This window comes from Hibiscus syriacus, unplaced genomic scaffold, assembly GCF_006381635.1.
Source record: "Hibiscus syriacus cultivar Baekdansim isolate YM2019G1 unplaced genomic scaffold, ASM638163v2 tig00113722_pilon, whole genome shotgun sequence".
NCBI lineage: Eukaryota > Viridiplantae > Streptophyta > Magnoliopsida > Malvales > Malvaceae > Hibiscus > Hibiscus syriacus.
In genome coordinates, this window is record NW_024063469.1 from 2,253,229 (window position 1) to 2,276,357 (window position 23,129).

The 23,129-nt window shown below is 31.1% G+C and overlaps 2 protein-coding genes and 1 pseudogene across 2 annotated transcripts; 1 reads left to right on the forward strand and 2 right to left on the reverse strand.

Moving 5' to 3' along the window:
- Nucleotides 1–1,920: 1,920 nt before the first annotated feature.
- On the forward strand, nt 1,921–5,183 carry LOC120187157. Its single transcript, XM_039190933.1, has 4 exons — nt 1,921–2,603; nt 4,005–4,060; nt 4,152–4,344; nt 4,679–5,183. The coding sequence occupies exons 1-4, from the start codon at nt 2,001–2,003 to the stop codon at nt 5,054–5,056; spliced, it is 1,230 nt and encodes a 409-aa protein (XP_039046864.1). The 5' UTR covers nt 1,921–2,000; the 3' UTR covers nt 5,057–5,183.
- LOC120187156 lies at nt 5,089–7,926 on the reverse strand (annotated as a pseudogene).
- Nucleotides 7,927–11,696: 3,770 nt separating this feature from the next.
- On the reverse strand, nt 11,697–12,791 carry LOC120187009 (ran GTPase-activating protein 1-like). Its single transcript, XM_039190808.1, has 2 exons — nt 12,606–12,791; nt 11,697–12,139 (listed from the first exon to the last, which is right to left on the reverse strand). Exons 1-2 carry the CDS (start codon nt 12,747–12,749, stop codon nt 11,987–11,989), a joined length of 297 nt encoding a protein of 98 aa, XP_039046739.1. The 5' UTR covers nt 12,750–12,791; the 3' UTR covers nt 11,697–11,986.
- Between the last annotated feature and the right edge of the window lie 10,338 nt (nt 12,792–23,129).

Consider the following 23,129-nt stretch of genomic DNA (forward strand, 5'->3'; position numbering starts at 1 on the left):
TTTTAAACAAATATAATTTTATAGAAAATTTATATTTATAAGATGATAACACTATCACTAATTTTCTAACGTCTATCAACTTGTTAGTTCATGAGAATATTCGTTAAGAACCACATTAAAGTTGGGAAGAACAATTGAGTTTTTAGCGATAAGGATATTTCTTATTTGAGTAAAGAATGAGAGGGACTACTGGAATAATATTCTCATTTTCTTATAATTATTTTTTTTAAATGATCTGAGGTGATTATAAAAAAACATTTATTTATATTTTTTAACTATTATTAATATATATACATTCTACAAATAAAACTATTTGATCAAAACATTTTAAAAATATAATATTTTTAACTACTAAAAGCACTCATATACACTATAATTACGGGTTTTAAAGCGCGAGGACCGCAAATTGATAAAATTGATTTATGATTAAATATACGAAATATTAACCTATTTATTTGAAATATTTATGTATATTATATCAATGAAAAACATGCTATATGAATATCTGCATTGTCACATTGATGGGTTTAGAAAAGGTGGGTAGGGGTGGTTGTCCCTAAAAATTTAAAATATCATATATTTTAGATTTTTTTATGTACTTTCTATCGAAAATTTATTTTCGTCTCCTAAAATTTTATAGTTTAAGTTTGTCCTATAAAATTTTATAAGTTCAAATTTGTTACTCCTAGCATAAAATTCTACTTCCGTCCCTATATTATCATGGTTAAAACATTGACAAAAAATGTGTGATCCAATAAGATTAAATTGATCTATGTTGTGGCGTTATTTGTATGATTGATTAAATTGAATGTAACTCATGAGTATCTCGAGTTTATCTTTCTCATGAGTATATAGAGTTTGTAGTGCATTTAATGACTTGATAATCATATATGAACTATAATTTTATGTTCACCATTATAATATATGGTTATGTACGTTCAAATGATAAGAATATCTGAAATCCAACCTTATTAACAAAAATTAAATTTCATTTTTTACTTTTATATCACAACTTTAGTACTTTAATTTTTAATATTTTATTTTTATTATATATGTTTTTCTATCTTTTACATATTTTTAATCGTTTGGTCATTGTTCTTGTTTATCTTTCTCTTTAAGGTTCGATTTAAGATGGTCACGATTAATTAAGATAATGTTTAACTGTTATCATGTTAATCAAGATGAAATTTATTCAGTAGTGTATCCATAAACTTTTCTCAAAGTGGGCACACAGGCAGTGGTAGACCATATAGAGTTGAGGGTGGACACGTGTTTATTTAGAAGTATAAATTTTTTTCGATTAATTACTTATTTTAGTAATAGTACCCACCTTAAAATTTTAATTGTGCTCACCATATTCAAAAAATTTGGTTGTTAAGATACGTGTCTATCATAAAATATATTTCTAATCCGTCATTATACTCATGTATTAATAACATAAAATTTTCGTATAAGATGACTATAAATAAAATCTCATGATAGACACAACTAATAAAATGGATAAATAATCAAAGAAAAAATAAACTTAAGTATGAACACACCATCATAAAATAAATGGTAATTCATCCCTCCGTTTGTTATGTATTTAATTTATCATTATGATAGTAAACTATATATATAACTAATACCTTCTACAGAAAAATAAGTGAAATCCATGAAAAGATGTGAAATGATGAAAGAAAATCATGAATTGAAAAAGAGTAACCATGTGAATAAAGAGAGAGTTGAAGGGAGTTGAGTTGAGCAAGCGAGAAAGTATAGGTGAGTTGGGGATGTAATGCATGCAGTAAGGAAGTTAACGACGAACAAAATATAATAAATAAATAACGATGTTAACAAGACAAAAAAAAAAAAGGTGAATAGGCATAAATATAATGGGACTGCCAGATTCTTTTCAACACGAATCCAAATTTCCCAAAGCCATTTCACCCGTCCTTCAACGCCGCTACTTTTAATCCAAGGCACTCAGACCCTCTTTGCGTCTTCTTCCCCCTCCGTTGATGGCGACAGCAGGTGAATGTGAAGTCGAAGGTGAAGAAAATGAGAATCAAATTCTCAGGCAACAAACCCAGAAGCTGTTTTCTTTGTATCTCGGAGTCAGTTTCAGTGCCTTCTTGGCTTACATTCCCGAGTGTTCACTCTCTTTGATCCCCAAGTTACAAACCCAGGTGGGAGATATCACGGCGAGGCTTTTGGCGGCGGAGGAGCAGTTGAGGCAGATGAAGTCGAGGAGAAAAGAGGACTCCAAAGCAAACGCCAGAGTGGTGGAGATCTTCGCTTCCCACCGGAACGCGTGGCAAGCCGAGGAGAAACAGCTTCTGCAGCAGATCCAGGATCAGAGGGAAAAGATTGAGGAGCTGGAGAAGGAGACTCATGAATCCAAGCGGAGAACTGAGGAGCTACACGACATTATCGGCTTCATCTCGACCACTAGGGCTGCTGGCGGAGAACATGAACAAATGAAGGAGGAATTCGCCGCGGAAGATTCCAGGGACAACCAAGTAAAGTATAATGTCTCAAACAACGGGAATTTCCCTTTCACTTCAGATTTATTGGCTTCTGCTTCTTCTAAGTTTTGGGCGGACAGAGCTACTGCCTGGCAGGTTTGTTTCACTCTTCTTCTTTTTCTATGTTTTTAATCTTTTAGATTCCCAAGCAAACACTAGATTACTGGGAATGTTGAAATATCTCATAGCTTTTCTTATTTGTTTATTTTTTTCAACTGATTGTGTGGAACAAAGGAGACAAATTATGGTGAAAACCCTTAAATCAGCAGGAGAAAAACTATACCTTTTTTCCCTTCCTGCCAACTCTTTGTTTTTTGTACGTTCTTTTATCCCACATTTTTCTGTATCAGAATGGAAGTTCTCATTGTTGAATTTTTAAATAGAAAAGGCACTGCTTCAGTCCTTTTACTTTTTATTTATTTATTTGGTATAAGGAAGCGGCTGCTTAGAACTTAAAATGGTCTGTAACAATTTGGTCAAACATGAGAGCACTGTATCATGAATCCAAAGTCCTTTTGCTGAATGGCCACCATTTATTACCTCTGATTTGCATACTGGTTAACTTCTGTTCTGTCCTAGGTTGCTTTACTAAATTCCTTACACCGACAGGAGCTTTCTGCGTAAATACGAGAACAAATTATTGGATTGATGTCTTCTTGCTCATGCATCTTCATCATTCAGAAGGTTTAGTTTGTATTGAGTTGTGCATTAGTCTCTTTATCATTAATGCTTAGTGCATGTAGTTCTTTCTCTTTATTTGATTCCCTTTGTTCCTTTTTATCATATGTTGGTTTGGTGCCCACTCAAAAAGTAGCTTTTGGTTTCTGATTAAGCCCTCCCATGTGGCTGGACCACCCTTAACTAAGACATGACAACTGCATCATAACCTATACAATTTCCTATAAAAGTCAACAAGGCCTCAATTAGTTGCAACTTGCAACCAAAGCTGCTTCAAGAAGCATGTATATGATTTTGAACCAATTCCCATACTTCAAAATTTGTAAGTCTAGTTCTTTTCATAGCATTGCCAACTGACCTCCGATCAATCAACTATGATTCTTATCAAACATAAAATGGAATGTTTTGCGCATGCTGTTTATTACCATCTGAAGATATTAGATGGATTTGGTCATGACTGGTTTTAATACTTGCCATGAGTGCTGTTGTGTTGATTCTGGTCTTGCTGTACTTGTCTTTGAGGGTAGAATGAATAAATGAGGGATGAGAGTGTGAAATTGAATGCCTTTTGTGAGAAATTGTTTAATATTGTCATCTTTCACCTCATTGTTAAGCATTCTCATAACCGTTTAAATTTTTTCCTTTTATTAAAAAAAATGTTAAGCATGACAGATGTTGAGGATTTCTCAACTTTGTATTTGGACTGTGAAAGTTTGAGGATTCACAAGCCATTTTTTTGTCCCTTTTCTTATTTCTTCCTGGATAATTTTCTACATCTGTGACTGTTAAAGGTTCATTGTTGGATATTTATGCTTGCAGGATGTACCGTATGAATCTCTTGAATCTTTGTATCGTGTGAAGCATTTTGTTGCAAGGTACAGTAGAACAGTTTCGGTATTGGTTCTTAAATTATGTCCATGTCAAAAGTTGTGGTTAATGAAGGAACAATTTATGTTTTTTCTTCAGAAGGGAATCACCTTGGAAGGTAGACGGTGAATCAACTGGAGTTTCCTCTAACCAAAAGCTGCTTGAACAGGAACTATTGAATTTGGAAAAAATTGGTAAAAGTGATTTTTCAGGGGTACCTTCATTAATGAGAAAGCGAGCCAGAAGATATCAAGCTCTTACTGCAAAGATTGAGGATCTTTGCAGAAGAATGGTAAGACATATCTGCCTTAAATTGTATTTTTCAGCTACTTTTTTCTACTTGTGAATCCTGGGTTTTTAAGAGTCATATATACCCTATAAAGTTTCAAATTGGAACTCAAACGTATGTAATAGGATTATGTGAGGAACCCAATGGTGCATTTCCATTTAAGACTAGGTTTTCTACGGTTTTGATGGAAGTTGATTTTGTTGCAGTTAATAATAATATTAAAACCAATCATTTTTTGAGATGATCCGTACATGTAACCTACTATTTCTATTCATTCACCAGAACTAGATCCACCATACTATGTTCTTTGACTCAATCATTTTTCTTTATCTTGCAGCAGGCTGGTGACCCCTCTGAACCTACACTCAGTCTAGAGTTTCGAACGCAGAGACAGACTGAGTTTTTGCTGGAAGCGTTTCGGCTTCAGCAGCATGCATCTGAAACTGGACAAAAGCTAATGGCATTACAAACCGAGATTGGGAAGAGTTACAACAACAGGGATGATGTTGGAAGCTCAGCCACTGCCAAAGTGGGCATGAAACGATCCATGGATTCCATTAGAAACAACTTACAGGAAGTACAAAGAAACCTGGAGATATGGTTGGCCAGAATTATAGGAGACCTGGAAGGGGTTCTGGCCAGAGATGGCTCCTGCTCGTCTCGTGTTCGGGAATACTGCGTTTCTAGATATAATAATAACCATTTTGTGCAATAGAAACAAATATTGGTCTAACAAAACATCCTCCCAGTAAATATGAACTGATCAGGTAATATATATAGTAGTAGTTCTAGTAGGTAGTTTATCTATGAGGATGAAATGAAAGAACTTACATTTCAATGAATGTAAGCATATGTAATTGTAATGTTCCTTGGTTTCTGGCAGCCTAAAGTTATTGAGCTGTTCATAGGAGCATTGAAATGAACCGCATAACTGCAGTTAATGAGCTTCCAGATCAGTCACCGACGCTTGTTCATCGGTTTCTTTAAGCCTTGGAATAGATATCTCAGCTTAGCTGTTGATTAAACCCTGGATTCGAGAGGCGGATTTGTGTTGTTGAGGAAGTGTTATCCACCATTTGGTGAAAGTGGATCCTTTTAAAAACACATCATTGTTCACTTGCTTACTATGAAACCATTCCAACAACTCTCTTTCCAGTTTTATAGTTCTTTCCCTGATATCTTCAAATGCTCCAGGGTTTGTAGTACTATAGAGCTCCTCTACCTCGGCCAATAAACAAGATTCTGCACTCTATCCCACAGGCATGTTCGCGCCATCTTTGGGTGTATCTGTAGCGTCTCGGTCTGCCTTTGTACATATAGGGTCCAGTGTCCTCATCCCTTGCATGCCAATAATAGTTGGCAATGTCCAAAGGCTCGACAATCCGACAGTACTTGGTTGCGAGCTTTATCCATTTGTTTCGGTTCTCGAATCCTTCAGGGAGTTCGTACCTGCTCAGCATTTCAAGAATCTCATCTCATATCCCTGTTAGTTCCAGCCTCTTTACATTTGCTTTGAAATCATCCTCGTCTTTTGAAATCTTAAAGGCGTCATAATATCCCACATTGCAGAAAGCAGATTAGGTCTTGTACTCCTCTAGTGCTTGAAGTTCGGATACAGTGTCCTTATTATCCATTCTTTGCTGGTTACTTAACTTTTGCTTTTCGTGCTCTCCTGCAGCCCGAAGACACATCCCGGCTCTAGCGCTCTGGAATTCGAAGATATCAGCAAAGGGATTTCATTAGGAACCGAATAATACGACACTCGCACACTACTGTGATTGAGTGAAAGGCATATTATGACAAGTTGAACAAGTGAAAATGATACTTACCAAGCCAAGGTCATTCAAGACATTTTTGTTGGTATATTCTCAGCAGTTACGCCGTTTGGAGAGCGGAATCGCTTCTAAATGATCTAATTGAACAAGTGGCTTGTTTAAGCTTTCTTGAAGCTCACTTGGATAATTGAAGTGGTTGTTGAGGCTTCTCTCGGCGATGGATTTATGTTCATTATCGGAGCACAGCTGAGAAGAATAGAACAGTAGTTATTGAATAGCATCTGCATTTCTTACCAAAACCAGCTTCCTGTGTCCAGTGCAAAAGACAAAGGTTCCACAGGGCCTATAAGGGCTTAGCTCAATGAAGCTTGCTACCGTTTCCAATATCGGATTTGTGTTTCCCATTAATCGGCAGGCAGCATGGCTGGCAACGGCTGATGCATTTCTCATCACCATTTCGTAAAACTTTGATGCTTCTACCATAGATCCCTGAATCGGAAACACCGCCTTCTGGTTCAACAGGCACAGAATCTGCTCTAGTTCTTGCCCCATGGAAGACAAAGGAGCAAGCAAAATCCGAGGGACGATATCATATCTCATCACAAAATGCATAAGTACTGCGACCAATTCTCTCTCGTAAGAGCATGGTTGAAGATGAAATCACCGACGAGAGGCGATCCGAAAGTCAAAGAGGCGACATCGAAGTTTTATCAGGTTACAAGTACTGCGCCAAGAACCAAACTGTTGCTAGAATAGCAACGGCATCATCAGAGGAATGTCCAGTAAAAACTATCTTCTTCTTCTCCAGTATAGCTTTTTCCACCTGGGAAATATAAAAAATCATAGGGAACAACTTCAAGCTATGCTCATTTACTTTCACAAATCCATTATTTAGGCCAATGGTTAGCATTTTAACTGCCCTTTTAACACCATGTGAGCTTAACAACAAAAAAATTTATTTAAGTTTGATTCAGTCAAAATTCAATCTAACACTCAAATCAAAATTTTAATGAGTTAAAATGAACTATTTGATACTTGACTTTAAAAACCAGCGATCAATTCGAAAAAAGAATTATTTATATGTTTTTTACGTGTTCAGATTCAAACTCAAGTTCAAATTTCATTTTCAATTAAACTAAGTCGTAGAATGATTTGAGTTCAAGATTTTTCTGAGCTCAAGTCGAACTTTAGTTTTTGATTGCGAGTTAAACTTGAAAATTTTAAATTTCCAAATTAAACTCAACTTTAAATTTTTCGAATTAAGTGAAACTTAACACTACTGGAACATGAATCATAAACATCCGGATGCATGGATAAGTATGAGCACAAATATAAGTATGTGAATAATTAGAAGTCGGGAAAAACGTAGACAGAAATATGACGTCATTGGCAGCCAATGTATACCTCAGATGGAAGCGAAGATGTGGCCAAAATCCACTCAAATCTTCTCAAGAACCCTTCGTTAACAGTCTCAAGTTCATCACGACCAATACTTCTAAGAGATGTGGCGACTTCATCGTTTCCCTTGGGACACAGCAAGTCAGACTGGTCAACCTTGATTTCCCCGAAAGGTTGTCGAGTGAACCAGTGAGCGGCAGACCAGGATCCGGGGAAGCTGAAGAAGACATCGGAAGAGGTACGAGAATATTCTACGAGGAATGGCTTATCCGGTGACTTGTGTGCTGCCATGGAAACTAAACATGCTTTCTTGACAAGTTCTTCACTGAACCCTGAAATTTCCTCAAGCGTGAAGCTACCCATTTTTCCTCTAGAATTTGCAAACAAGTTTTAGAAGCTGGGATTTTTTATTTCTTTCTTTTCTTGGCTTAGAGGGACTGAGGCAGGTGAGTGGCGAGAAAGTACAGGGAAACTGGCTTTTACACAAATTGACCATTTCAATTGCTTGTTGATTGGTGCAGGAGTGGGGTTTACCTTCATTTATCTAATATTAAGGGTAAACTACATACTTAGTCGCCCACATATTTTTACTATTTCGTTTTAGTCATCCAACTTTTGTTTTAAAATCATGCACAACGTTACGTTTTGGTCACCTGCAGTTTGAAATAAAATAAAATATCGATGTTACAATTTTTTCATTTTTTTAATGATGATATGATATTAACTTATGGTGAAAAGTCAACGTGATCGTTAATTTTTTAATAGCCGATGACTAAAACAAAACTAAACACAACATTAGGTATGATTTTGAAAATGAATAGTTGGATGACTAAAATGAAACCATGAGAATAGGTGGGTGACTAAACACCAAATTTACCCTAAAGTTAAATATATTGTGTTTGTTACTTAATATTTGTGAATATACTTATTTAATATTTATATATATTTAAATAAAATATTTGAAAATAATTAAAATTTTATTTATAAATAAGAAAGAAAGAAACTTAATCCTAAACTTTTTTATCTACAATATCTTCCAAAGGCTAAAATATTAAACAAGTCTTGGAATTATTTCACTTTTTAAAATAAATATTTATATTTGAATATATTTAAATTAATTGCACACAATTATGTGTTATGAATGTGATATAAAAATTAAAATATAAATGATATAAATATATATTCAAAAATTAATTATTAAAATTTAATAAAATTATAAAAAAATTTAAACACAGTTTGTTTTTTTAGTAAAAATATGTGTGAAGATAACAATAATCTTCTACTTGCTTGTATGGATTAACTTTCGATAAAACTTTTTAAAAGGTTATGGATGATGAATATTACTATATTTCAATGTATTAGATAAAAGATAAAATGTGAAAATTAACCATTAACGTTTACTAAAATAATTATTTTAATTTCTATTTTTTAGAGTATTTTAACTCTCAAATGTTTTATTTTAGATAAAAAGGCTTATAACGTTTGATCAAATAGTTATTTTTGCCCTTTTTTATTTTTTTGGAATATTTTGACATTTTCAATTTCATTTTAGAGTAAAAATACTCATATTTTGAAATGCTAATTATTTGTTAACTGATAATTTCCATCTATAAAAGGATATTTTTAGCTCAAAATAAAACGTTAAGGACTAAAATTTTCTAAAAAGTATAGATGAAAATAATTATTTGATTAAACGTTAAGAACTTTTTTCATATTATACATAGGTAAAAATAAATTTTTAAAAGAAAATAATGATTGTTAAATATCAATTTTAGGAATAATGAATGAAAATAAAACTTTAATAATAAATGATGGATTATAACTTTTAGGCTTAAACTAAAAATTGGTACTCCACTATGCTTTTTTTAGTACATAAACTATTTTTTTGGTTAAACTAAGTCCTTAAATTATTATTGTAATCATATTTAAACTATTTTTTTTATCAAAATAAGTCCTTACATTATGATTATTTTTTACTTTAAGCCTCTAAATTATTTTTTTAAGTCTAAATAAGTGTCTAACTTTGTGTGACGTGTCAACACCTTATTGGTCGAAAAAAAAATTCTAACTGAAAAAATGACAATATTTTAAATGTTTAAATATAATAATTTAATGACTTAGTTTAACAAAAAAATAGATACTTGAAGCAAAAATAATACATAGTTTGAGCAATGGCGAATACAAAGCATACCCAGCACCCTGAAATTAAAATTTCTTTATATTAGTTATTCATTTTACTATGAGTGTTCACCTCATACGAAAAATTTTAATACTTAATATATGTGTGCCTCACACAAAAAAAATATTTTTAGATCTGTCACTGAGTTCGAGTACCTATTTTTGCTTTAAGTGTAACTTTTATTCTAAAAATTATATAAAAAAAAACTATAGAAAGTTCTACCTTATCATCATAATTTAAGGCTAAGTAACAACAAAGAATAGATAAAACTATAAATGTTATAAAAAAAACATACATATGTTCAGTAAACATAACTTAAAATATTAACTTTTTAATAATTTTGGTTCAATCAAAAATTTTATGAACAATATGTGTAACCTAAACTGTTAAAACATATTAATAAAAAGTTAACATTTTAGGTTACGTCTGACTGAAAATATTATATTTTTTATAATTTTTTCAGATGTATCTGTTCCTAATCATTTCTTAGTTTTAAATTAAAGGGTAAACTATATAATTGACAACCAAACTACGTAGCCCTTTTATTTTTGTCAATGATCTTTTAATTTTGTCAATCAGACTACCTAACTATTTAAATGGTGTCAATTAAACCATAACCCTTAACTTTAGACAGAAATGTTGATGTGAAAGCTAACAAAATTGATATAATTATACATTCTATCAATTTAGTCTTAAATTTAATTTAATAAATTTAATCCACCAATCAGACGGTGACACATATCACCATTAGATTAAATGTTTTTTCTATAATTTATATTTTTTTAATTTATATATTCATCTTCCGGTCACTATCTGGTTGAAGGAAAATCAAATACCAAATAGAGGCATAAGAAGAAGGGAATTGGGTGGAACAGAACTCGGGCATTTAGAATAGCTATGCGCGTGTCATACCACGAGGCCAAAATTCAGATTTGTTTTAATTTAACAATAATGTATATATTTTAATTATTGCTAAGGAAAAAAGATGTAAGTTAAATCGAATCTTTATAATATAATTAATAATTTTATTTTTATTTAAAAAATAAAATATATGAATCATCTATATTTTAATTAATTTTATAAAATTGTTCAGTTCAAAATATGTAATTTAAAATTGATTTTAATCGTGATATATAACTTAAATTACACATTTTAAACTATACAAACTTATAAAAAATTATTAATTAAATTAAAAATATTCAATTTAAAATTATATAAATTTAAAATAAATATATAAAATTTAAATTTATTTGTTATTTTAATACTGTATAAACAGTATTTAATATGTGTAAAAAAGCCTACCCATTTGTTCTTAAATGTAAGGCTTGTTCTAGTGGTTTGGGTCTTTTAAGTTTTATTTTGTGGCAGTAATTAAAATATATACATAATTGTGTACATTAAAACCAAACTTGGAGCTTGGCTTGGCGGTATGACGTGCGCATAGCTAACCCAACATCCCATGTTTGATTACCCCGACGCCTTTGTTCTTATACTCTATTTGGTATTTGATTTTCTTTCAATGGTTGGAAAATGAATATATAAATTAAATAAATATAAATTTTGAAATCATTAAAGTTCTAAAAATTATAAAAAGTTATTAAATTATTATAAAATAAATTTAATATAAATAGTTATTAAATTATTATAAAATAATCATTAAATTTATGATTGTTTGATAGCATAAAATAATTACTTTATAATAATCCATTAAATTTACTATTTTATATCTTCTGAAAATTTAATAAAGAAAGCATTTCAACAGAATTCAACTATTAGTTGTATATTTAACCAAAATAAAAAAGGTCCTTTTATTGCGTGGCTGGTCAACTTTTGAGTTGCTCATAGCGTGGCCGCCTCCAAAACCACTGTTATATCTTTTGCATTGCTGGACCTGTCTCATTTCTCAAACCATCTCTTTCCAATGACCCAAAATGACCACTATTCAAAACTACAATGATAGGTTCGTTTTGTTTCTCAAAGAAGCTTGAGACACATACAAGACATGGCACATCCAAGATCTGAAATTATGTTTGTAAAATGAAAATGAACACTTAATCACGTCTTACAACACATTTTTACATGTGTGAAACAGGCTTACAGTGCATAGCAGTAAAGCTTGAAAATGAAAATGAACACTCAACACTCTGATTGAACCTCGTTGAAAGACCTGCATGTGTGAAACAGGCTTTGTGGAAACATAACATAGCAGTAATGCTTATCTCAATTCACATTTTACAGGGACTAGCAACAGAGGTTTTCGAGAGAGTCGTAAGCAAGAGAGCCGGTATAATGTTCAACCAGTTTCTTGCTCAAACTCCTCACCGTCTGATTCTTCCGCATTGTCGGCATCATCGTCATCTGCGTCGTTATCGTCTTCTTTATCATTATCAGCAGTTGTCTTCCCAATAACAACCAAATTTCTGTTAGTATCCCTGATTTCATTCAACTGCAAAAGTAATCATTACACACTTGTCAACAAAACCAACAGCAGCAAACGCATGAACCTGCCTCGAGTTATAAGGTAAAGTGATGTAACTTACTGATATCATAAGCTATTTGTAACCCAACATGAGAATTTATGAAAAATAACATAAAGGGAAAGAGGAAAAAGATTTCTCCAATCTTTCAAGTTGACTTTCTATACAAAATTCATTACATAAGAAACCCACTAAATCACCAGAAAGACAAAGTTCAGTATTTCAATCCAAGCAGCAAAGAGAGCAAATGGCATTCATTAAATCTTGCCCAATTAAAATGACATGATCATTTATTTTTCAAAAACGATGTACGCATTACTATAAACCTAACAATTATGTGATTACATTAACTCATTTCCGAGAAAGCGAATAAAAATTATATTTATGTGACAGGGGGGAAACCCTAGAAGAGGGGGGTTTAGAATTTGAAATTACCTTGTCTTCGAGATTAGATTCCTCCATGGCAAGAAGGAGCTCTTCGTTGTGGGGTTGGGGCCATTGAGAAGGAAGCAGATGCGAGGGCGGAATGGCCCTCGCCGTAGATGGGAACTGCGTCATGAACGCCGGGAACTGTAGCATCCTCTCCTTTCTATTTTAAATGTAATCTTTCAAAACATCACAGCTTGTGCGAGTGGCTTGGTGATTTAAATCTACATTCCTTTAATTAGATGTTGCCTTTTGGGCATCTCAGTTTTCCATTCGGCCCACCTAGCCCGCTTATTGGTCCAAGCTTGAGCATATCTAAAAGTAAAATGCATAGAGGACAAGTTCTAAATTGGTTAATGTTTTTCTTTTAATAACATATGTAAGAACAAGATAGTATCTGTTTAAAGATAACTTTTAATCATTCGTCATTGAATGCTTATACTTTTAGCATTCTTAGTACTCGATCCTGGGACCTCAAGAATTAACGATGATTTCTTTACCACCAAGGTCGCTTGATTCGTACTAATTAATGTTTTTAAATCAATTATTATTTTAGTAATGGTTTTTTTGTCAATTTAATCATTATTTATGATAAAATAAACTTTTTAATAAAGGTATTTGTTGGGATTAGATGAAGCTCAATTGAACAACCGAATAATTTGCCAAGAGGGGTGAATTGACTTTTTGAGTTTAGGTAGTAAGGAGTATAAAAATGAAACAATTTGTACAAGGATTTATAGTAGTTCGATTTCTCAACCAAATCTACATCCACTAACTAAGCTCCTCACTTAGGATTTTCTAACAAATTCACTAATTTGTTCTTTCTTTTTCTAGGACAAAGAGATAACCTTTACAACTCCCTAGCTTTTCAAAGGCTAAGCTAGAACCAACCCCCTTTACACAAGGTTAAAAGAAGTAAACAATAAAACCTCTCAAAGGTAGGGTGTTTACAAGAATTAAGCTCACAAAAAAACAATTAAAATATTTGCAAAACACTTATGCATACGAGAAAAAGGAAAATAAGAGTGAAAGAGTTTTTCTCTTGATCTTAATTGCTTAGATAGGTGTTGTAACCTTCTTCAAATGTCCTCAACTTGTTTTTATATGTTGGAATGAGTTTGTGGTCGTTTTTAGCTGTTGGGGTTAATTTTCTACAAAATAAATGGCCCAGGATAGGGACTATCACTACTCCTTTAATGAGTATCGGTACTGCTTTTGTAATATTTAAATAAACTAGCCGTTGAAGACTGTTGGGCTTAACCAGTATCGATACTATGCTTCATGGTATCGATACCACTGTGTAAAGTAGTATCGGTACCCCTTGAGTATTGGTACCTATTTTGTATTCTGGAATTTGAGTAATTTGGAAAACAACTTGTAGTATCGATACTACCTATAGAGTATCTATACTTCTCTTACCTTTGGTATCGGTACCACATGAACCATATCGGTGTTGTTCATGTAGTATTGATATTGTAAAACAGTATCGGCACTACGTACCCAGTACACTGCTTTGTGCTCAAATTCTAGCTTATTGGACTTTGAATTATTTTTGAAAACTTTGAACAAATCCAATCAAGTCCAAAAACATTTTGCCTTAATTTGTTATATCAAAATATTATAAAATATAGTTAAATGATCTTCCCTTTTTGATATAACAAAACATTTGAAAAATTGTTTTGGCAAAACACTCCCTTAATAAAATATTTCTTGAAAAAGTTAAATATTTGAAAAATATTAAAGCTTCCCATTTTTCATTCTTGAAATTGAATTTTTCAAACTCATACTTCTCTCCCTTTTTGTTATATAAAAAATAATTCAAATTTAAAGTTAAAAAATAACAATGGAGAGTAAGTGGTAAATTTTAGCATAAAATCATTTGAAAAATCAAAGTCCCCCTTCAATAGAAGCATTCCAAACAAAAATTTGACTTTAAAATCTTGACACTTAAAAGACATTGAATTTCAACAAAGATGAACAAACATGTTAGCAGCACATGAAATTCAATATATCAAGGTCTAATATACTTTATTCAATACCAATTGTTGTATTTAAGTGCATGTGCATAAAGCTATCAAAAAAATGTTATGCATTTGAAAAATTGATATAATTGTTAGAGAGATATCATTTGCAACAAATCACATGCATAAACATTTAAATTAAGGTCAAAAATTAAAATTTGTAAAAACAAAGTATTAAAACCAATTTTGGCCAAAATTCATTATGATGAACAAACATTTATGAAAAATCATTAAAACTTTAGAAAATGTTCATCACAACATTTTTTAACATACATGAGATATAAAACATAAAATTATTTAAAATCAAAACTCATGCATGCTTAAACTAAATGAGCAACCAATTATGCAAGATAATCAAAATAAGCTTAGAGGTTACCCATTCCATATCAAGATTGGCTAAAGCATTTGAATATCTTCACTTTCATCACCATTGCTCCCACACATCTACAAGAGACATTTATGTGGATTTTGGTATCCAAATTGCTTTGGATCCTTGAATGTTAGTTTCAATGCCCCTTGTTCCCTTAGGAATCCATACTTGTCTAATTTTAAAACGTTTTCCTTTCTTTAAAGGACAAGTATGTTCCATACGACCATGATAATGACAATGTGAGTATTTTGTTATTATGAAATTAGATGAATTATTTAAAATGATTTCCTTTTCTTTTGTTAAGCATTCAAGCCTAACATTTAAATCAAAACTTTCTTTTTCAAAATATTCAATTTTCATTTTTGAAAGCTCTAAATCCTTTTTCAAAATTTCATTTTGTTTTTCAAAATCAACTTTTGCTTTCAAAAGAAAATTATTTTCAACTTTAAGTTTTGAAATCATTTTCTTGTATTTGGAGTTCATGGTTTCAAATTCCAAAAATAATTCATCATATACATATTGTAACTCATCAAAAGAATATGAATCGGATTCATTAGAGTTATAAGATAACTTGGCCTCTTCAAAAGCCATTAAGAACACCACCTTTGTTGGTTCTTCTTTCTTATTTTCATGGATCTCTTCGAGATTATTTCAAAGCTCTTTGGCATTTGAACAAGAAAAAACTCCTTCATAATCATCGAGACCAAATGTACAGAACATGTGCATGGCCTTAGCATTTTGTTGAGTTTTCTTCCGTTCTTGGGCACTCTACTCCTTCATCTTCTTCTTTGGAGAAAAGTAGTCGTTCTCGATCATCTCTCATGCATCAAGATCATTGGATTGGATGAATATATTCATTAGTTTCTTCCAATGATGGTAGTTGGCTCCATTGAAGTATGGAGGTTTGTCGATCAGTTGGGAGTCTTCCATGTGGAACGAGCCCGAGATGGAAGTCATTATCTCGGTTGTGTCGAAAATGAATAGAGCTTTTTCAAGGATCGTCTCAAGGTTGTTAGACATTCTAATGAGTGTAACTCTGATACTAATTGTTGGGATTAGATGAAGCTCAATTGAACAACCGAATAATTTGCTAAGAGGGGGTGAATTGACTTTTTGAGTTTAGGGAGTAAGGAGTATAAAGATGAAATAATTTGCACAAGGATTTATAGTGGTTCAAATTCTCAACCAAGTCTACATCCACTACCTAAGCTCCTCACTTAGAATTTTCTAACAAATTCACTAATTTGTTTTTTCTTTTTCTAGGACAAAAAGATAACCTTTACAACTCCCTAGCTTTTCAAAGGCTAAGCTAGAACCAATCCCTTGTACACAAGGTTAAAAGAAGTAAACAAGAAAACTTCTCAAAGGTATGGTGTTTACAAGAATTAAGCTCACAAGAAAACAATTAAAATATTTGCAATGAGCTCAAAACACATATGTACAAAAGAAAAAAAAAAGAGTGAAAGAGCTTTTTTCTTGATCTCAACTGGTTTGATAGGTTTTGTAACATTCTTCAAGTGTCTTCAACTTGTTTTTATATGTTGGAATGAGTTTGTGGCCGTTTCTAGCCATTGGGGGTTAATTTTCTGCAAAATAAAATTGCTCAGGACAGGGAGTACCGATACTCCTTTAATGAGTATCGATATTGCCTTTGTAATATTTAAATAAACTAGTCATTGAAGACCGTTGGGCTTAACCAGTATCGATACTATGTTTCATGGTATCGATACCAATGTAAAGTAGCATCGATACCTATTTTGCATTCTAGAATTTTAGCAATTTGGAAAACAAATGGTAGTATCGATACTACTTAGAGAGTATCGATACTATCTAGAGAGTATCAATACTTCTCTTACCTTTGATATCAGTACCACATGAACAATATAGGTACTGTTCATGTAGTATCGATACTGTAAGAACAGTATCGGTACTACGTACCCAGTAAATTGTTTTGTGCTTAAATTCTAGTTTAATGGACTTTGAATTATTTTTGAATTTGAACAATATTTATATTTAACAAAAATTAAGGTATTTAATGATCCTTTATCACTTAAATATTTATGAATAGTTTTATTATTTGTTCAATCTTTTAATAAATTTATATTATATGAAGTAATTATAATACATAAATAATATCATTGATAAACTTGATATATATGAACTTCAAGATTTTGATTATTATATTTATTTAATATGTTGATTTACGAGTAGTCATAATGATTATATGTTTGATACCATTAACTAGAGTCATTATAAATATTCTTTAACCATTATTGAGGAGGGATCACATATTAACTTCTTTCTAGTGGCTAATTCAGAAATATTTTTTTAAGGTATGCACACATAAGTTGACAACACACAATTTTTTGAATGAGGTGGCCACAAATAAAATTTTAGGGTGGCATCATCAGTAAAATAAGGAACTAACCGAAGAAAATTCAAATTTCAGGATGAGTATGTTCCCACCCTGAACTATATGTGGCTCCGCCATTGCTTCTTCCTCCTTTGCTCCTATATCTTTATTATACTTTTATTTCAATCACAAAAAATTATTAATGGTAATTTCCTTGTTGATCACGACTCTCCATTTAATTTAAAAAATAAACTATTATAATTAACTATACAAGTATATTTTCATCAACAACTAATATATGTATATTTAAATTACAATAAAAATAATTTTATTGAATGGAGTTTTTCTTGATTTATATCTTATATGTTATTCTCTATATATAGTGTATATCTTTCTTTTGGCACAAAAGATGAAAAGGAAAGAAAAACGACTAAAGTTTATATACTCAAAATGGCCACTCCACACTGTTGTCAGTCGGTTAATATACGGCAGTACCGGATACATTAAAATGTATTTAATAAATTCGGTTTAGCGGTACCTATTATGTTGACAACTAATAATGTTTTAGGTAGAAAATATGAAAAACTATTAAAAAATTTGGTAACCGGTAAACTTTGTTTATCGGTAAGTATCTATCCTTTTTATAAAAGTGTCAATACTTTTAACATATCAAGTAAATTTTACCGGTTTTATCATAATGAATCTGGTTTTGTCATATTTTTACCTGTTATATTGTAAAGTATCTATCCTTTTTATAAAAGTGTCCATACTTATTTCACTGTGAAAATATATTTATTATTATCTTTGGTTAATATTGGTAAATTTAAATTCTAAATAATATTTTATAAAATATCAAAACAATCAAATAATTTTGTGTGTAAATAAAATTATTAAATTAATATTGTAGGTGAAAAACATGAAACACTATTAAAAAAAATTGAAACATAAATTACATAACTTTAAAAAAAGTATATATCATTTTTATAAAAGTGTCCATACTTATTTCACTGTGGAAAACATATTTATTATTATCTTTGGTTAATATTGTTAAATTTAAATTCTAAATAATATTTTATAAAATATCAAATAATCAAATAATTTTTTGTGTAAATGAAATTATTAAATTAATATTGTAGGTGGAAAACATGAAACACTATTAAAAAAAATTGAAACATAAATTACATAACTTTAAAAAAAGTATATATCATTTTTATAAAAGTGTCCATACTTATTTCACTATGGAAAACATATTTATTATTATCTTTGGTTAATATTGTTAAATTTAAATTCTAAATAATATTTTATAAAATATCAAATAATCAAATAATTTTTTGTGTAAATGAAATTATTAAATTAATATTGAAGGTGGAAAACATGAAACACTATTAAAAAAAATTGAAACATAAATTACATAACTTTAAAAAAAGTATATATCATTTTTATAAAAGTGTTCATACGTATAAAAGTAGGTCTAAGTCATGAAGAAATATTAAAACGATATACCAGGTAAAAATATGATAAAACCGGTAACAAAATGATAAAACCGGTAAAACGTTACCGGATATATTGAAAGTGTCGATACTTTATATAAGGATCGACACTTTGTGAATTTAAAAGAGAAGCAGTTTTAGCGCTTATAATGTGTCGATACTTTAAAAAAATATATCGATCCACAACGATATAACAGGTAAAAATATGATAAAATCGATATCAAAATGATAAAACTGGTAAAATGATACCGGATATATTGAAAGTGTCGATACTTTCGTAAGTACGTGTAATAAATTATCGACACTTTCAAAGAAATAGGTAATTATCCTTTCGAAAGTATCGACACCTGACATAAAAGTATCGACACTTTTGTATTTGTATCGATTAAATATAAATAACATATCCGATCAAAATATAAGCTAAATCTCATCTGAAAATAGATAGAACGGACGAGTGTTTGAAAGCGAAGCGTAATTGTTGATGCATTTCAGAAGGCGTTTCTAAAGCGAAGTTTGTTTGTTTGTTTGTTGCTGCAGTCGAATCGAAAAGTATGTTGTCGAACCCTAATTTTTTATTATTACAGTAATCGCGATAGGGTTTTTATGTGTTGTTTGGGGTTTTGTAGTAAAGAAGCATTTGGGAACGATTGCAGGTAGAAAGTGATATTCAAGGAAAAATATAAATGTCGATACTTTTATTAAATATTATAGGTAGAAAATGATATTATAGGAAAAATATCACTTCTGGAGACACATTCAAATCAACATAGCTAGGTGCAGAAGCCTTCGCATAATTAGTCCACCTACTTTGAATCAAAGTCCCGGGCAAATATGTGTAGTCCAATTGCTTCAAAATGTATCGATCCTTTTTATAAAAAGTATGGACACTTTCAATATAATAGGTAAAAATATGATGTAATAGGTAGCGCTTATATAATGTAATAGGTATCGTTTATATAATGTAATAGGTAGTTGTAAAGTATCTATCATTTTTATAAAAGTGTCCATACTTTTTCACTGTGGAAAACATTAATTTAAGGTTATCTTTTGAGTGAGTTTTAAGATATTAATTTAGTAATTATAGGCGTCTAATGATTTATTTTTTACGTTACGATATATATTATTATTAAATTAAAAACAATAAACATATATATTACATATTTATTATTATCTTTGGTTAATATTGTTAAATTTAAATTCTAAATATTATTTTATAAAATATCAAAACAATCAAATAATTTTTTGTGTAAATGAAATTATTAAATTAATATTGTAGGTGGAAAACATGAAACACTATTAAAAAAATTGAAACATAAATTACATAACTTTAAAAAAAAAGTATCGATCTTTTTTATAAAAAATATGGACACTTTCAATATAATAGGTAAAAATATGATGTAATAGGTAGCACTTATATAATGTAATAGGTATCGTTTATATAATGTAATAGGTAGTTGTAAAGTATCTATCCTTTTTATAAAAGTGTCCATACTTTTTTCATTGTGGAAAACATTAATTTAAGGTTATCTTTTGAGTGAGTTTTAAGATATTAATTTAGTAATTATAGGCGTCTAATGATTTATTTTTTACGTTACGATATATATTATTATTAAATTAAAAACAATAAACATATATATTACATATTTATTATTATCTTTGGTTAATATTGTTAAATTTAAATTCTAAATATTATTTTATAAAATATCAAAACAATCAAATAATTTTTTGTGCAAATGAAATTATTAAATTAATATTGTAGGTGGAAAACATGAAACACTATTAAAAAAAATTGAAACATAAATTACATAACTTTAAAAAAATTATCGATCATTTTTTATAAAAAGTATGGACACTTTCAACATATTATAATGTAATAGGTAAATTTGCAATGTTATCGGTATAAATATACCGGTTTACTTATGAAATAGGTAAATATAAGCCTACCTATTACATTATATAAGCGCTACCTAGTATGTTATTGTACTTTATAATATTTTCGGTTAAATAATATAACATAACCGGTCTAAATTTTAACCGGTCACTTGTTTAACCGGTCACGCCGTATATTAACCGTTTTTTAGGCGCCGCACCGCAGAACTACCCTAAGGTACGGGTTGATTTCCTCCGGAGGATGACTTAAAATATAGGTTCTCGATTCCCTATCTACCGTCATTTTTGCAAGGAGATCTGCATATCTATTTTCCTCTCTCCATGTATGTTTGATTTCTTCTACCCATCATTCATTGCAAAGTTTATCACAATCCCTAATTAGGATTTCCTCCTACGTCTCTTCCCAATCTTCGTTGTTTAGGGCATCCACAGTCCACTTTGCATCAATTTCAACAATGAGTCTCCTTGCTCCCAAGGATTTTACAAGGACGAGCCCTTGATGAACTCCTCAGACTTTGGTGATTAGGCTACTTGTAGTCCCAATATGTTTCATAGACCCCCTATCTACTCCATTTTCATCGCAGATTAAACCCTACTGTAGTAGTTTCGGTGTTCTTATTTTAGGTACTGTCTGTGTTTAGGATCCACATCCCCTCGGGGGGCTTCATCCACCTAACCCAATGGGGTTCTCTGGTAACTTTATTGTGCATTTTTTATATGGCTAATTTGATTTCTTCTGCGAGTTTTGCACTGCCTTGGATGATTTGCTTTGGATTTCTGACCTTTTTGTTGAATATTATTGGCATAATGCAGACAAATACCCCTAACGTTTAACACTATATGTTTTTATACCAAAATCGTTTTTTGGAGCAGTTCTACCCACAACGTTTGATTATAAGACATAAGTCCCCCAGTTGGATAGAAACCGTCAGTCAGCTGATGGTCAACGGGTTCATCTGACTAAGCATGCACATCTGGTCACCGATGATGATGTGGAATTTCCATGTCACTATTTTATGCTGATGTGGAATTTACATGTCACATTTTTATAATAAAATGAAAATTAAAAGTGTGAACCAGTAGGAGAGTGACACGTGTCACTCTCCTATTGACGCGTATTTGATAGAATGAATGAAAGGCTCCTAACGCGGTGAATGGGATGCGAACCTAGGGCAAGGGCGTGAAATGGGATGGCCTTTGCCACCAGGCCAGACATGTTACTCGATAATTATATGTAACAATATGCTAATAAACCAAAAATAATTGTCCAGGTTTAAAAAAAATGATACGCACGTTTAACATACATATACGCTTCAAACGGTATTTCCCCCAAACAAAAGTACCCCCAAATACAAATCAAACCAAAACCCTAATCGCATATCCCCTTTCAATTTCTACTCCATCAAATCTCCTCTACAAGAATGAATTTTCCTTCAAGCAACAACCTCAAACCGATCAATTATGCGTATATTTTGAAGGTGAGTAGATTTGTTTGAATGAAATCATAAATTACATGAAATCACAAATCCCCTTTCAATTTTGACTCCATAAAATCTCGTCAATTTCGAATGGGTTTTTGATTTAGTTTTGTTAAATGTTTTGGGTATGTGCCGGGTTCAAATGGGTTTTCGATTAAGTTATATTTCATTCAAGTTTTTATTTGTTTTAGTTCAAAATGAACATTGATTTGTGAATATCACTTGAATTAATTTAATAATTAACGTTGTTTGTTTTTTATTTGGGTTGTATTAGAAATTGTGTAATGGACAGGTCCGTATGTCCAACCATCGTTAGTGCTTCGCGACGAGATTTCGTCTACGACGGTGACCCAAAAAAGTGTTATTGCAATAAATTGGCATCTAGAGAAATTTCATGGAGCGATTTAAACCCCGGAAGAAGGTATTACGGTTGCTCAAATTTTCTGGTAAGAATATGTTTATAATGACCTTGTATTAGTTAGCTTGAACGATAAAATGTTGTTGCATATATCGATTGATAACAAATATGTTTTTCCCCTTATTGTAGCACGATTGTAGGTATTTTGAATGGTATGATGGTAGCATGCCAGAGCGAGCTAATTACTTACTACGACAATTACGTGATAGTGAGCAAAATTTAACGAAAGAGAATGTAAGACTTAAAAGACAGATTAAAAGTTGTTCATCTACTGCTCAAAGGAATAGTGTGTTGTTGGAAGAGAGTGAAAGTGAAAGTGTTCAAAGTAAAGTTAATGAGATTGGAAGTGTGCAAAGTGAAGACAATGAAAATGAATTAAAGTCAAATATTAAGAGCTTGAAGGAAAAATCTAAAACAATGAAGAAAGAAAAGGAATTTTATAAGACAATGTGTATTTGCTTAATGGGGTGTGTCATATGTATCTTTGTGGTAAATTGTACTTGCAATAGCATT